At 59.0% G+C, this 13496-nt stretch overlaps 1 protein-coding gene across 2 annotated transcripts; it reads right to left on the bottom strand.

Annotated features, from left to right (window-relative positions):
- Positions 1-4105: 4105 nt before the first annotated feature.
- On the bottom strand, positions 4106-10500 carry NKX2-5 (NK2 homeobox 5). Of its 2 annotated transcripts, none has more exons than XM_080676856.1 (2): positions 9945-10397; positions 4106-4228 (listed from the first exon to the last, which is right to left on the bottom strand). In XM_080676856.1, the coding sequence occupies exons 1-2, from the start codon at positions 10273-10275 to the stop codon at positions 4194-4196; spliced, it is 366 nt and encodes a 121-aa protein (XP_080532982.1). In that variant the 5' UTR covers positions 10276-10397; the 3' UTR covers positions 4106-4193. The 2 variants fall into 2 exon arrangements, with proteins under 2 accessions (XP_080532982.1, XP_080532981.1); XM_080676855.1 differs by lacking the exon at positions 4106-4228 and adding an exon at positions 7346-8420 and having other exon boundaries at positions 9945-10500.
- Positions 10501-13496: the final 2996 nt, after the last annotated feature.

Genomic DNA, 13496 nt, shown 5'->3' with positions numbered 1-13496 from the left:
TTCTTACACACTTAGTGGCTTAAATTTTAAAACAATACATATTTTTAAAAATATATATTTTATTGATTTTTTACAGAGAGGAAGGGAGAAGGATAGAGAGTTAGAAACATCGATGAGAGAGAAACATCGATCAGCTGCCTCCTGCACACTCCCCACTGGGGATGTGCCCGCAACCAAGGTACATGCCCTTGACCGGAATCGAACCCGGGACCCTTGAGTCCGCTGGCTGACACTCTATCCACTGAGCCCAACTGGTTAGGGCAAAACAATACATATTTTATCTTCCGGTTCTGGAGGCCAGGGGTCCTCAGATCACGGGGTCAGCTGAGTCCTTCTGGGGGCTCCAGGAGACGGTGTGACCTGCCTTTTCTGGTTTCCAGAGGGGCCGCCTCTGAGCACCCCGGTGGCTCCTGTGGCCCCACCCCCGATGACCCAGGATTACCTCCCCTTAAGCTCATCCCGCCTGCAGATGCGGGTGTGTGTTATGTTTGGTTTTGCCATACAAAGTAGCACAGTCACGTGTTCTGGGGACTAGGAGCGGGATGGTCGGGGCTGTTATTCTAACACAGGGCGCATTGCCTACCTGAGCCACCGTAGTGTGGGCTGGGGGCATGCCTGAATCCAGATGGTTCCACCAGAGCCCTGGCTCCTCAAACCGCTCTCAGCCGTTCTCAGGCTTGCCCAAGACACTCTTTTATTTGAAATACATTTTTTATTGTTGGTAGTATTACAGATATCTTCCATTTCTCCCTCCTCCCTCCCCCCTTTTCCCCCAAGATCACACGTAACCCCCTAAGGTTCTGTCATTCTCTTCGGAACCCTTTCTCTTGTTCTCACGCCTTGATTTCCGCTCTTCAGTTAACGGGTCCCACACCGCCACGTCCTCATCCGACCGTCACCTTGGGTGTAAACGGACTAATGCTTCCTCAGTTTCTAGAAAGTCTGCCTCCTTTTCTTTCTTTTCTTTTTTCAAAATTTTGGGACTTAATTTTTTTTTAAATATATTTTATTGATTTTTTACAGAGAGGAAGGGAGAGGGATAGAGAGTTAGAAACATCGATGAGAGAGAAACATCAATCAGCCACCTCCTGCACACCTCCTACTGGGGATGTGCCCGCAACCAAGGTACATGCCCTTGACCGGAATCGAACCTGGGACCCTTCAATCCGCAGGCCGACGCTCTATCCACTGAGCCAAACCGGTTTCGGCGGGACTTAATGTTCTAAAATTGTGGTAAAATGTCCCTAACATAGTATTTACCATGAGAACCATGTTTCAGTGTACAGGTCAGTGGCAGTAAGTACATTCACCTTATTGCACAACCATCACGACCATCCATCTCCAGAACTTTCCTCATCTTTCCCAAGTAAAACTCTGTCCCCACTAAACACTGTCTCTCCCCTGACCGCCCCCCCCCCTGGCCCGCCCCTCCCTTCAGCCCCCTCGGTAATCGCCACTCTGCTTTCTGTCTCCATGAACTGACTCTCCAGGGACCTCATATGAGTGGAATCACCCAGCATTTGTCTCTGTGTCTGGCTTATTTCACCTAACATAATGCTGTCAAGGTTCATCCACGTAGTAGCGCCTGTCAAACGTCCTTCCTTTTTAAGGCTGAGTGCGGTTTTGTGGTGCGTATGTGCCACATCTTGTTTCCTCCTTCATCTGTCCGTGGACACGGGTGGCTTCTCGCTCTTCGCCGTCGTGACTGTGTTGCTACGAACACCCGTGTGGCTGCCGGGGTGAGTCCCTGCTTTTACTTCTTTTGGGTGTAGACCCAGAAGTGGGATTGCTGGATCAGATGATTAGCTCCTATTTCAGTTTTTGAGGAACTGCCATCCTGTTCCCAGGGCAGCCGTGCCGTCTTGCACTGCCGCCAGCAACGCGTGGAGGTCCGTGCTCCGCCACATCGCGGCCAGCGCGTGTTACTTCCTGTGTGTTTTGTTTTGAATAGTGGCCACCCTGGCTGCAGTCTGTGTGCTTCTTCATTGTGGTTTGGATTTGCGTTTCCCTAGTGATTAGCGATGTCGAGTATATTCATGTGCTTACTGCCTGTTTGTGTATCTTCTCTGGAGAAATGTCTGTTCAAGTCCTTTGTCCACTTAAAATCCCACACCTTTCGTGATACTGACTGTTTCCTTTCGCAGTTAAATGGCCTACAGCGCTGCACTGTGCCGACAGGCGGCCACTCCAGGAGCCCCGGGGCCCTGACTGGGTGGCTGCCGCTCTGCTGGGGTCAAATTTGCATGATTCTTTGGACTCCGGAGTCTGGGCGCCGAATCGCTATTTAGAGGAGGCCTCCTGTTTAAAGTGCTCAGTTCATTCGTGATGACCTTATTTTCTGAGGACCTCTGTTTCTCTATAAAACCTAGGCCAGTGGTCAGCAAACCGCGGCTCGCGAGCCACATGCGACTCCTTGGCCCCTTGAGTGTGGCTCTTCCACGAAATACCACGGCCTGGGCGAGTCTATGTTGAAGAAGTGGCGTTAGAAGAAGTTTAAGTTTAAAAAATGTGGCTCTCAAAAGAAATTTCAATCGTTGTCCTGTTGATATTTGGCTCTGTGGACTAATGACTTTGCCGACCACTGACCTAGGCCAAGTGATTTGGATAATGAATACTTAGATGAAGAGGCCTCTGGTGCAGTGTTGTGTATTCTTGTTCCTTTTTTTAACTACTCTTTTGAAACTGGATCCCTGAAAGCAGGAGTCACACCCCCAAATATTCATCGGGTTTCAGCACCAGACAATAAGCAGCGTTGCCCAAACGCCCGATCAGCCAGATTTCCTGGAGGACAAACGGAATCAGAGTCCCCAGGGCAGGGCCTGGGCATGGGTTTCCGTAGGCATCACTGTGCGTGGCGTCATGGCCAAGTTTAAGAAACTGAGGATGAGTGTAAAACACAGCGGTCAACATTTAGTCCGCATTCTGCTCAGAGCTGTCCCAGGCACTGAGGGCCCAGGCTCCCTGCCAGAGCTTCCGTGGAGGAGGGTCTCCCACTGATGGAGACACGGAGCGTGGAGTGTGGCGATCCCCTTCTGGCCCTCACCTCCGGCTCAGGTTCTAGGCCTCTCCGGGAGAGAGGCCCACACGCTGCTCCCGCAGCCACTGGATCTCAGCAAACACGCAGACGCCCTGGGACGGAAGCGCGGCCGGCCAGAGGGGGGAAATCCGACTCCCGCTTCTCCTGGAGCTGAGGGCCTGGGGCGCTGTGAGCTGGTTCTCCCACTTGCCAATGGTGAGAGGCACCTGGTCACCAACGCAGTTTTGCAGGCCCCGCCCTGGGGAGCCCTGTTCGAGGAGCCGGGAGTGCAGGGGTTTGGGCCTGTCCGGGCCCCCAGCAGTTGGTTTCGGGCAAGTTTGTGAACCACTGAGAACGGTTCAAGGAGCCAGGACTCCGGTGGAACCATCTGGATTCAAGTACGCCCCGGGAGGCCGTGCCGGTAGCTGCTCTAGCTTTCCGTTGCCTCCTCGGGAACTGAGGAGATTTGCAGGGTTAAATCTTCTCGCTGGGCCTGGCCCACGCTGAGCATGGAGACAATGATGTTACCCCACGCAGCCGCTGGCTGTCAGAGCAGCATGCAGGTCCACTCATTTCCCATCTGGCTCTTCAGGAAGCTCTAGGGGGCCAGACTGCCCCCTGGAATCCCCGCTGCTATGCCCCCCATTCCACTGCGAGGTCTTGGGTGAGTCACTTCTCCCTGTGCCTCCGTTTCCTCCGGTCCTAAGTGAAGAATAATTGTGCCTACCTGACGGGCTTGTTCTGCCTCATGCAACTGGCGCATTGATTGAATCTGTGTTGGTGCCTACTTTCTGAGCTGGGATACAGAGACACGGCGCTCTGGGCCCGGGAGCCAGGCTGCGGGGACTTTAAGCAGCTGTGGCACTGGCCCGCTGTGTGACCTGGGGCCTATGAGCGACTCATCTGTTCCCTCAAAGGGGTGAAAGAGGCTTAGAGGGGTTCACCTTGTAAAGAGCTCAGGACAGTGCTGGCATGCGGTGAGCTCCATGCTCGAGAAGTAAATGAATTCCAGGCACCAGCCCCTTTCCCAGGAGCCCATGTGGAGGGCAAGTCCGAGGACCTGGCGTTGCCTGAGCCTGGACTACTTACCCGAGGAGGCAGCGGCTGGGCTCCGGGAGGGCAGGCTGCTGTCAGCTCCGCAGGTCTGCAGCGTGCCTGGCGGGTTCCGCTCCTTCTTTTAAATACAGGTATTGAAATGCACAACATCGAAACCTGTACAAAATAAAACGATGGAAGCTGTTCTGATTTGGCAAAACCTGTGTTTACTGGCCGGAACGATGCAAGGGAGCCCGAGGACTTCCGGTCCTGGTGCAGGGAGCATCACGTGGCCTACCCCTCCTTCCCGGGACACCCCACCTGCCCGCCCGGCCAGCCAGGCTCTCCCCAGTCCTCCGTGCACTGCCCCTCCCAGCCGGGAGCCAGCTTCTTCCTTTTAATGTCACGGTTTAGCTCTCACTGGTTTTTCACAGTGGCGTGTGCCTGTTTGATTTTTTAAAAAACATGATAGACCCGGCGGTGGCCCCGTTGGTTGGAACATCGCCCCTGGACACCAAAAGTGTCATGGGTTCGATTCCCGGTCAGGGACATACCTAGGTGTGGGTTCGTTCCCCGGACGGGGCAATACCAGAGGCAATCCATCGATGTTTCTCTCTCCTTCAAATCAATAAGCATATTCTCAGGTGAGGATTAAAAAATCATTAAATATAACTAGTCCCCTCTGTGCCCCCTGGTGCTCCAGGCATGAGAAGCCCTGTGTCACCCCAATCTCCAAGCTCTTCACCACCTGGAAGGTGCCCACAATTCTCCTTTGTTTCCCACTTCTCTGCCCTGGCTGAATTTTCTCACTCTGCACGCGTCACTTATATAATAATTGAAAAACCAAACGAATATACTACTGATTTAATTTGGGATCGGATCGCTATGTAGATGCGGGGGTTGTTAATTTAGGGTCCTTCTGACCCTGCGCCCGAAGCCCTGGCTCCCGGAGGCAACACCATTGGTGGAGCAAGAGCCCTCCGGCTTCCCAGAGCTCCGTGCTTACGGTTCGCAGGGAATGAGCCTGGCTGTGCAGCCCGAGATGCTCACGCCAATGGCGAGGGCGCGGGTCCGCCGGGCGCGGTGGCCCAGGGCGCGGCCCCTCTGCCTCTTTGCAGGACAGACAGACGCTGTTTCTCCAACAGCCCGCTGCCTCTGCCCCTCCGTGTGTGGTGGATGGGCTTCCCAGCTCAGCCGTGAGAAAATGCATGACCTTGACCATTGTTTAACCCCTGGTCCTCAGTTTCCTGGCTTGCACATGAGGATGGATTAGAAGAGAGAACTGTAAAGCTGTCAGCCCTGGCGTTGGGTGCGCCTGTGCCAGCCAGCGTTGTTACCCATTTTCGAGAGACCTTGGGTGTCACTCGGCGGTCCCGCGGGATGGCACAGAGGAGGGCACCTTAGAAAATCCCTCGCCTTGTAAGGTTGAGTGAAAGAAATATTCCCTCAATATTACCGCGGACAAGGGAAGGTGAAAAACCAGGGCGTCGCAGCAAACACTCGGGTCTGATTGAGAACCCAGGCGGGGACTCCCAGGCAGAAAGAACTCCGCGGCGAGGCGGGAGCAGGCTGCCTGCGGAGGCTGCGGGCGGGGTGCCTGGAGGGAGGGTGCCCACGGGCTTAAGAGCTGGTCCGGCGGAGCGTCAGGGTGCTCTTCCTGGAGAAGGGACCACGCCGCATCGTGGCGATGGGCAGAGAGGCTGAACCCACACGCCGCTCGCCGCCATAGGCCCAGGCGGCGAATGCCGGGCTGAGCTGAACACAGCCCCTGCCCGTGGCCCTTGCAGGCCCGGTTCGGACCTTACAGCCAAGGGCATTCAAGTCGGGGCCTGGGGCCCAGAACCCAGACCCGAGTTCAGCCATTTCCCCTCCTTCCCACAGCGCAGCCACGACATGGCGAAGGTGAACGGCGCGCACCCTCTAACCCTACCCCCGGAGAGGCGCAGCGCCCGCATGGCCCTCTCCCGCAGGCGGCTGGGCGAGCTTGAGGGTCGCCCTTCTCCGAAGAGAGGACATGCCGGCCTGGGCAGCGCTCCCGGTCCGCAGCAAGAGGCTCCTGGGCCACTGGGTCCCAGAGGCACCTCCAGCCTCACTGGGTCCCTGAACTCCACCAGCCACGTTCTGACTTCCACCGGAGCTCTCGCCGCCCCCATGCCCGGTGCCCCAGGCGGCCAGCCCAGCGATTTCAGAAAAATCACCGAAAACCCATATTCCGAGGAAACAGAGCCCGACTCCCTCCTGTTCTTCCTTTTCCAGAACCGGCTGTCCTCCCAGCCCTGGGCGGCGGATGGCGGAGCTGAAGGTCTCAGAGCGAAGTAGTCTTGCCACCCGCACTTTACGGAGGAACCTCGGCGGCCGCCGTGCGCAGCCCACAGCCAGGATTTCAGCTGGATTTCCCGAGCCTCCGTTCTCTCTGTGAACCCTGCGCACTGCCGTGTCAGGGTCACTGCGCGTTCCCTGACTGCCCGGAGGAGGGGCGGACAGCGGTTGGTGGGGAAGGGGTTCCCTGACCGGCGAATTCTCCTGGTGAGGCCCTCGGCCCAGCTGAGCAGCCAGTGAGGCTCCAGCCACGCTCGGAAAGGGCTTTGGTCCCTGGCTTTTCCGTCCGTAAAATGGGCTGAGGCCTTTTTCCTAAGGCAGGAGGAGTCAGGGCGCCCTCCAGCCTCCTCGGGCCTGCCTCCATTTGCTCTCCATGGAATGCCCAGCACCTGGAGCAGTGCCCAGCACACAGTAGGGCTCCAGGAGGCATGGTTGGGAGCTCTGGGCAGATGCTCTTGGCCTCTGAAGTGAGACCCAGAACCGAACCTTGGTTCTGCCAGGACCGGCTGTTCGCCTCAGCCAAGTCACTAAACCTCTTCAAGCCTTGGTCCCCTACACGTTTAAGACAGGACCCTCCTTGCCCTAGCTGGTTTGGCTCAGTGGATGGAGCGTCGGCCTGCGGACTGGAGGGTTCCGGGTTCGATTCTGGTCAAGGGCACATGCCTGGGTTGCCGGCTTGATCCCCAGTAGGGGACGTGCAGGAGGCAGCCAATCAATGATCCTCTCTCATCATTGCTGTTTCTATCTCTTTCCCTCTCCCTTCTCTGAAATCAATAAAAAATATATTAAAAAATTAAAAAAAAGTTAAAAATAAAACAGGACCCTCCTTTCTGGGTACCCAAGGGCGGCGCGGGTTAGGGTTAGTATCGGCTTGCTGATGAGCGCCCACGCGCCGCCGCAGGCCAGCAGGGCCGGCTCTGCCTCCCACGTCCCGTTCCCCAAGCGCCGCGAGTGGAAAGAAGCACACGCACGGGTCAGCGCACTCTCTTTAATGGGAAGGGGTTCTCGGGACTTACAGCAACAGGTAAAAACATAAATACGGGAGGGAGGGAGGTTGGGTGGAGACAAGGCAGCACGTGCCCGGGCGCCGGGCCCAGGCTCCGAGGGCGGCCCAGTCCCAATGGGCCGGTGTTCGCCTGTCGGGGATGCCGTGCGCGCTCAGAGGGCACTCTGGGGCCGGGGCGAAGGCGGCAGGCTCAGGGACCGTTCCCCGCAAGTTGTGTAAATTCGGCCACAGACTCTCCCCGCGTGGGGACAAAGGCACGCGGCGTGGGGGAAGCTCCGAGGTCTCTGCGGGAGCGGCTGTGAAATCCACGGGCCACGGGCACGCGCCGGGAGCCCTCCCTCCCCCGAGTCTGCGCCCTTCGCTAGAGGTGGGATCCGGCGGCAGCGCCCAGGCAGGTCCTTCCCTACCAGGCGCGGATGCCGTGCAGCGTCGACACCCCCGAGTTGCCCTGCGGAATCCCGGGGCTCTGCACCGCGTTCAAGTCCCCGACGCCGAAGTTCACGAAGTTGTTGTTGGCGGCGGCCGTCGCCGACTGCGCCGAGGGCGGCCCGGCGGGGTACGCGGCAGCGCAGCTGTAGCCGGGGCTGCAGGCCGCGCCGCCGTAGCCCGTGTAGGCGGGGTAGGCGTTGTAGCCGTAGGCGTTGAGGCCCACGCCGTAGGCCGGGGCGTAGGGCGCCGAGTCCCCCAGGCAGGGCTTGCCGTCGCGCACCAGCACGGGCACCGCGATCCTGCGCGCGGGCGGCGGCGGCGGAGGGGGCAGCCCCACCAGCTCCAGAGTCTGGTCCTGCCGCTGCCGCTTGCACTTGTAGCGCCGGTTCTGGAACCAGATCTTGACCTGCGTGGACGTGAGCTTCAGGACGCTGGCCAGCTGGTCGCGCTCGGGGGCCGACAGGTACCGCTGCTGCTTGAAGCGCCGCTCCAGCTCGTAGACCTGCGCCTGCGAGAAGAGCACGCGCGGCTTCCTCCGCCGCCGCGCCCGGGGCCGCTCCGCACCGTCCGCCTCGGGCTTCTCCAGCTCCACCGCCTTCTGCAGCGGGCACAGCTCTGAGGGGACAGGGAGGCGGAGAGATGGCGGTCAGAACAGCCCGACCCGCGGAGCGCCCGCCCTCGGGGGAATGGGCCCTGGTCGGTGCCACGCCGTCCGCCCTGGAGAGCCCAGCGTGGCTGCGGCTCCCTCTGCCCACGCACTGCGGGCCGCAGCTCCAGCTAGCGTTTGTTGAATGCCTGCCATGTGCCAGGCATGGCTCCAGGCACCGGGCAAGGAAACAAGAGCGGGCCCTGCCCCCGGGGAGTTCACACGCTGGTGTGGGAGACGGACAGTGACTTAAGGTTTCAGGCCGCACCGCATACAAAGCCGGACGCTGCTCCGGGTGAGCTAGAGTAGGGCCACGTTGGTTCCATAGAGAGAGACCGAGGCCTCACCTAGGGTCGGTCCCATTATCTCAAAATTACGGAACCATAGACACAGAAGGCCAAGAGGTGTGGGTTCGGTGAGCTAAGGTGCCCGCGCAGCACCCAGAGCCCCGTGGGCAGGCGGCCTCGGAACCTGTCCTGCTCGCGCGCTCCAGTCGGATTCGAATTGGTAGCGAGCACTTCAGCCCGCCGAGCCCCCAGCATCTGCGGCCGGGCTTCCTTCTGCTCTGGACAAACCTTCCTAGGCTCGCCGAGAGACCCTCTCCGGGCTACCGCAGCCTGCGCCCGCCCGGCGTCCCTGTCTCCCCGGGTTTGCGCGGACCCCGCGCTGAGCCAAGGTGTCCCCAATGTGCCCTCTTCTGCGCCGGGCCAGCCTCCCCTCCGCTGGGATGGCAGGCGCAACGATCGGGCCGCTTCCCAGTTACCCCTCCACCGCCCCGCACCTTTCGTGGCGCGGTATTTTCTAACTTTTTCCAGGGGCGAAGTCAGCCCTGGGCACGTAAGGAAATGGTGCTGGAAAAATACAGCGAGTCAGTCAGATCCGTGAGAGTCCGCAGTGTCCCCACGTTAAAATCAAGGCCCTTGTTCCCAAGATTCCTCTTTCCTGGAACAAAGGAGGAAAAGGCCCAGAAACACGGTTATGGTTGGGCTGCGGCACGGCATGGGCCCTCCTCGGATTGTGCGCAAAAGCACCTCTGGTGCGCAGCATTTACATTTGTTTATCGGTTTTCGTCAGATCCTCAAAAAATAAAAAAACACAAAACGACCACACACACAAACAGCCCCCCCCAAAAAAACCCTACACCCCAAAGAGGTTTTAAAAACCACCCTGATACAGAGAATCTCTCTGTTCTACCACAAACTGATCGTCAACTTCAGAACAAACCCAGGAGCGGGGCTGCTTGCTGCTGCCTAGGGCTTTGTTAGGCCGAAAAGTAAAATACAAAAACACCCTGTCTCTTGTGTCTAATCATCTCAGTCCAGCATTTTCTCTAAACCTCCGACTGGATTGGGGTGCGGGGCCGTGCTACACTGTTGCTTCTCACACTCCGAACCCCTGCGCTCGGCCCTCCGCCCAGGCCAGAGTTTCTTGGCGGCGGGGTTTGGGGACAAAAGCGACTCGGGAAGGAGAAGGATCTTGTGCTCCCTCCTCACCTTTCTTATCGGCTCGAAGATCCTTGGCAGGGTCGGGGTCGCCATAGGCACGCGGATAGAAGGCGGGGGCTGCCGGGAAGGCCGGCGCGCACTTGGCCGGCGAGGGCGCGGGGCCCAGCTCGGCGCGCAGCTCGGGGAGGCCGGGCCCCGCGGCCTCGGGCCCCGCGTAGGCCTCGGGCTTGAAGGCGGCCAGCATGCAGGAGGCGGGCGCCAGGGTGGCCTCCAGGCGCGCCGAGAGCTCCCCAGCGGCCAGGCTGCGCTGCTGCTGCTCCAGGTTCAGAATGTCTTTGACGGAGAACGGCGTGGGTGTGAGCCCAGGGCTTGGGAACATGGTGGCACCGCGCGTCTCACCACGCCAGATGGGCGGCAGTGAGCGCTGCTGCCCGCGGCCCCTGGCAGCCTCCCTGCATGGTGCCCGCTGCCCTCCCGCCCGCGCACCCGCCTTCCCGCTCCAGTTGTGGCCAGGCGGCAGGTAGTGCGGAGCTCTGGGGCAGGGGAGGCGGGACCAGGCCAGAGGAGGGGGGCTCAGCGTGCCATTGGGCCAGGGGCTGTGTTGACAGGAGCGATGAGCAGTTTCGTGTCACCTAATATAGTCATTCGGCTAAAAAAAAAATATCCTGCTCAGCTTTTTAAAGGGGCCTCGACACACTGGGAAGGCTCTCCTTTTGCTCCCGCAGCCTGAGATTTCCCCCACAGTGTTCGCCTAAAAACCCCACCAGACTCACTCACAGGGAAGAACCCGATTCTTCTCTGAATCCCACGGATCAGGATGTGAGGAAATGTTCCTGGCACCTAAAATAGCAGGAGAGAGTGAAGGCCTGGGTGGGAGCTTCGGAGGGAGGGCCATTTCCAGGAGTCCTAAGGGCTTCATTGCTGAAGGCGTAGAACTGGGAAGAGTCTGAATAAGACCAGAAGGGAGTGTTATCCTGGGGTGATGGCAGGAGGGGGAGATTCGGGACAATTTGGGGGTTCTCTTTGGCTTGGCTTACAGGCCCAGCCATGTCCCTGTAGTCCCCCTTTTCCCAGGGGGCTCCTGGGTGTGCCAAGCAGGAGGTAAGATGGGGGTTGTGGTGTGAGAGCTGTACCCTCCAGGGGGCAACGTCACTGCCAGTCTCCTCCCAGAGAGATGACCCCCACCCCTTAATAATGAAACAAACCCAGAATCCCAGCGGGCACACAGCTTCCCAGAGGAGAGGGGTGTGCTAGGGGGCTCTAGCTTCTTTTTCATTACTGCCTCCCTCTCCCCCACCCACCCTTCCTAGCAGTGAGGGCCCCGGCCTCTGCCAGCCCCAAGGCCGCAGGCTCCAGCCCTGGCATGGCTCTCAGGCGGGCGGGCGGGGCACCTCTGAGCACCGCTGGGGGAGGGTTTCTCTGAGGTCTCTGGGCCAGATCCCAGTGGGGCACCCTGGCACCCGTCTGGCCAGGCGTATGGGGGAAGCGCAGGGTGGGAGGGGTGTTAATTTGTAGCCCAGGGTCAGAAAAGTAGGGATCTCCTGTAGGACGAATCTACCAATAATCCAGGAGTGCCAGCTGCGGGGCAGATCCCAGGCAGGTCGCCTCGGGGTCTGGGTACCAGGAGATCTGATGCAGGCTTCTGGCCTTGCCCACGCCCCAGAACTCTGAAGAGAGGTGCTCTATTGTGTGTGCCGTTTCAAGGAGGTTCTGGCAGGCAGGACGGTCCCCACCTAACTGTCTCTGGGGATGGGGAGGTTTGTGAGGGAAAAAGCATCCAATTCCCAGGACCCAAGTGTCTGCGGGCAAGGCATGGGCGGACGGGAACTTGCTGAGAATGGAGACTCGGAGGGCGAGTGGGAACCGGGGTAAGAAATGCTTGGATTAGAAGTAAGGCGGCAAAGGGTCTAAGGCGAGCTAAGGGCCCGGCTCCGGCCCAGGCTTCGTTCAGAACTCGCGCCCAGGGCACAGAGGAAATGCACAAAGCAGGGGACAAGGTGGCGTCTGTCTGTCCAGAAGGCTCGAGCACAACGGTGAGCCTTGGGGCAGCACCGCCAGCACGGGCTCCAGTGGAGCCGAGCATAGGCCTAAGGTTGGGACCTTCCAGCTCCCCATCAAAGCCACACTCCCAGGGCGTGCCTCGGAGCAGGGAGCGAGGGCGCAGGAGAGCGGAGCCCCGCGCAGGGCGGGGAGGCTAGGAGCGCTGCGACCCCGGCTTCCAGGCGCCAGTGCCGGGCCTGGGCTGCGGCCGAATCTCACGGGTTTCCCAGCCAGGGCCCACGCGCGGTTAGCTGGGCCTGTGGAGAGGTGCCTGCGGGGGCTAACCAGGCCCGGGAACCACCGCACCCGCCCACCTCCCCGACCCCCAACCCCGCTTCTCCGCGGCCTGGTCGGCGGCATACCAGCGGCCTCTCCTTGGCCCTTTCTCGCCAGCGTTTGGCCAATGTTACAATTATTGCTCTCAACTAACCTTGCTTGGGGGCCCGCCTCGCCTTTGAAGATTGCTTTTTGGGGAGTGGGAGAGGATGCCTCTGGCCGAGGCGGTGACGTCTGGCAAACGAGCCACATCCGATTCAATTAAACGTCTCGCTGAAAAGAGCTCAGCGCGAGGGTCCTGGGAGCTCTGCTAAGTGAAGGGGCTGCCAGGCGCTCGCGATGACAGTTTGAAAGATGAGTGTGAGCCCACGCCTGAACTATTACCGTGTAATGGGAACCGAGGCTGCATCCGGGATCCCTGGTTTTAGTGGGTTTGTTGGGGGGGCGGTGTTTTTTTGTTTGTTTTTAAAGGGACAGTTCTGGGGGGGGGGAGGAAAAATGAGCATTTCCTATGCAAATCAAAGCGGTGAGGATTTGTCACTGATTTCGGGGGTGGGGGTTTCAGGGCTGACAGACCTGCGTGTCAGGTGTCATGAAAAGGGGAGCAAAGAAAACCTCCCTATTTGGACAAAATCAGCGACTTCTCCCCCCCCCCTCCTCCCAGCCCCGGAATAATTTCGTGTGGCTCTAAAATAGTCCTTAGCGCTGCCAGAAAGAGGAAGCGGGGGGCAAAAACGGATAAATAGGGGCCAAATCGAAATTGGTGCGACCCACACTGGTCTCCGCATAGAAACGTCCAAGAGCAATCTCTAGCTTTTATTTGCAGTGCTCTCTGTTTCTGAGGGAAGGGGGAAAAAGGTTTTGTTTTCCTTAAACAGACGTTGAAATGGTTGGGGGTGGGGAGGGACGAAACCGGATTCTCCAGCCCCACGGGGACCGTCTCCCTTCCCAGGGGCCGCGGACCCGCCCCGGCCGCCTGGCTGAGCGGCACTTTGGCCAAACCGGCAGGACAAACAAACAGCCTTCAGCCCAGAGAAAGGCCGAGAGGGAGACAGAAGGAGGCAGAGGGGAGCGATGGAAAATAGATCCGTCTGTTTTCGGGCCTTTTAAAGAACCGGTGCTTTCAGATGCGCCGGATCCCAGGATGAATCGGGCGCGTTCTGCGCCCATAAAATATTATTAATTGAAAAGCGATCAGCGCGGCCGAGCGGGCCTCCGGTTCTTGCCATCAGCCCGGGCCGGCCGCACAAGGTATATATGATTAATTGAAAGATAAGCTGGAAC

This window comes from Plecotus auritus, assembly GCF_963455305.1.
Source record: "Plecotus auritus genome assembly, chromosome: 6".
NCBI lineage: Eukaryota > Metazoa > Chordata > Mammalia > Chiroptera > Vespertilionidae > Plecotus > Plecotus auritus.
This window is presented reverse-complemented; position numbering and strand designations above follow the sequence as displayed.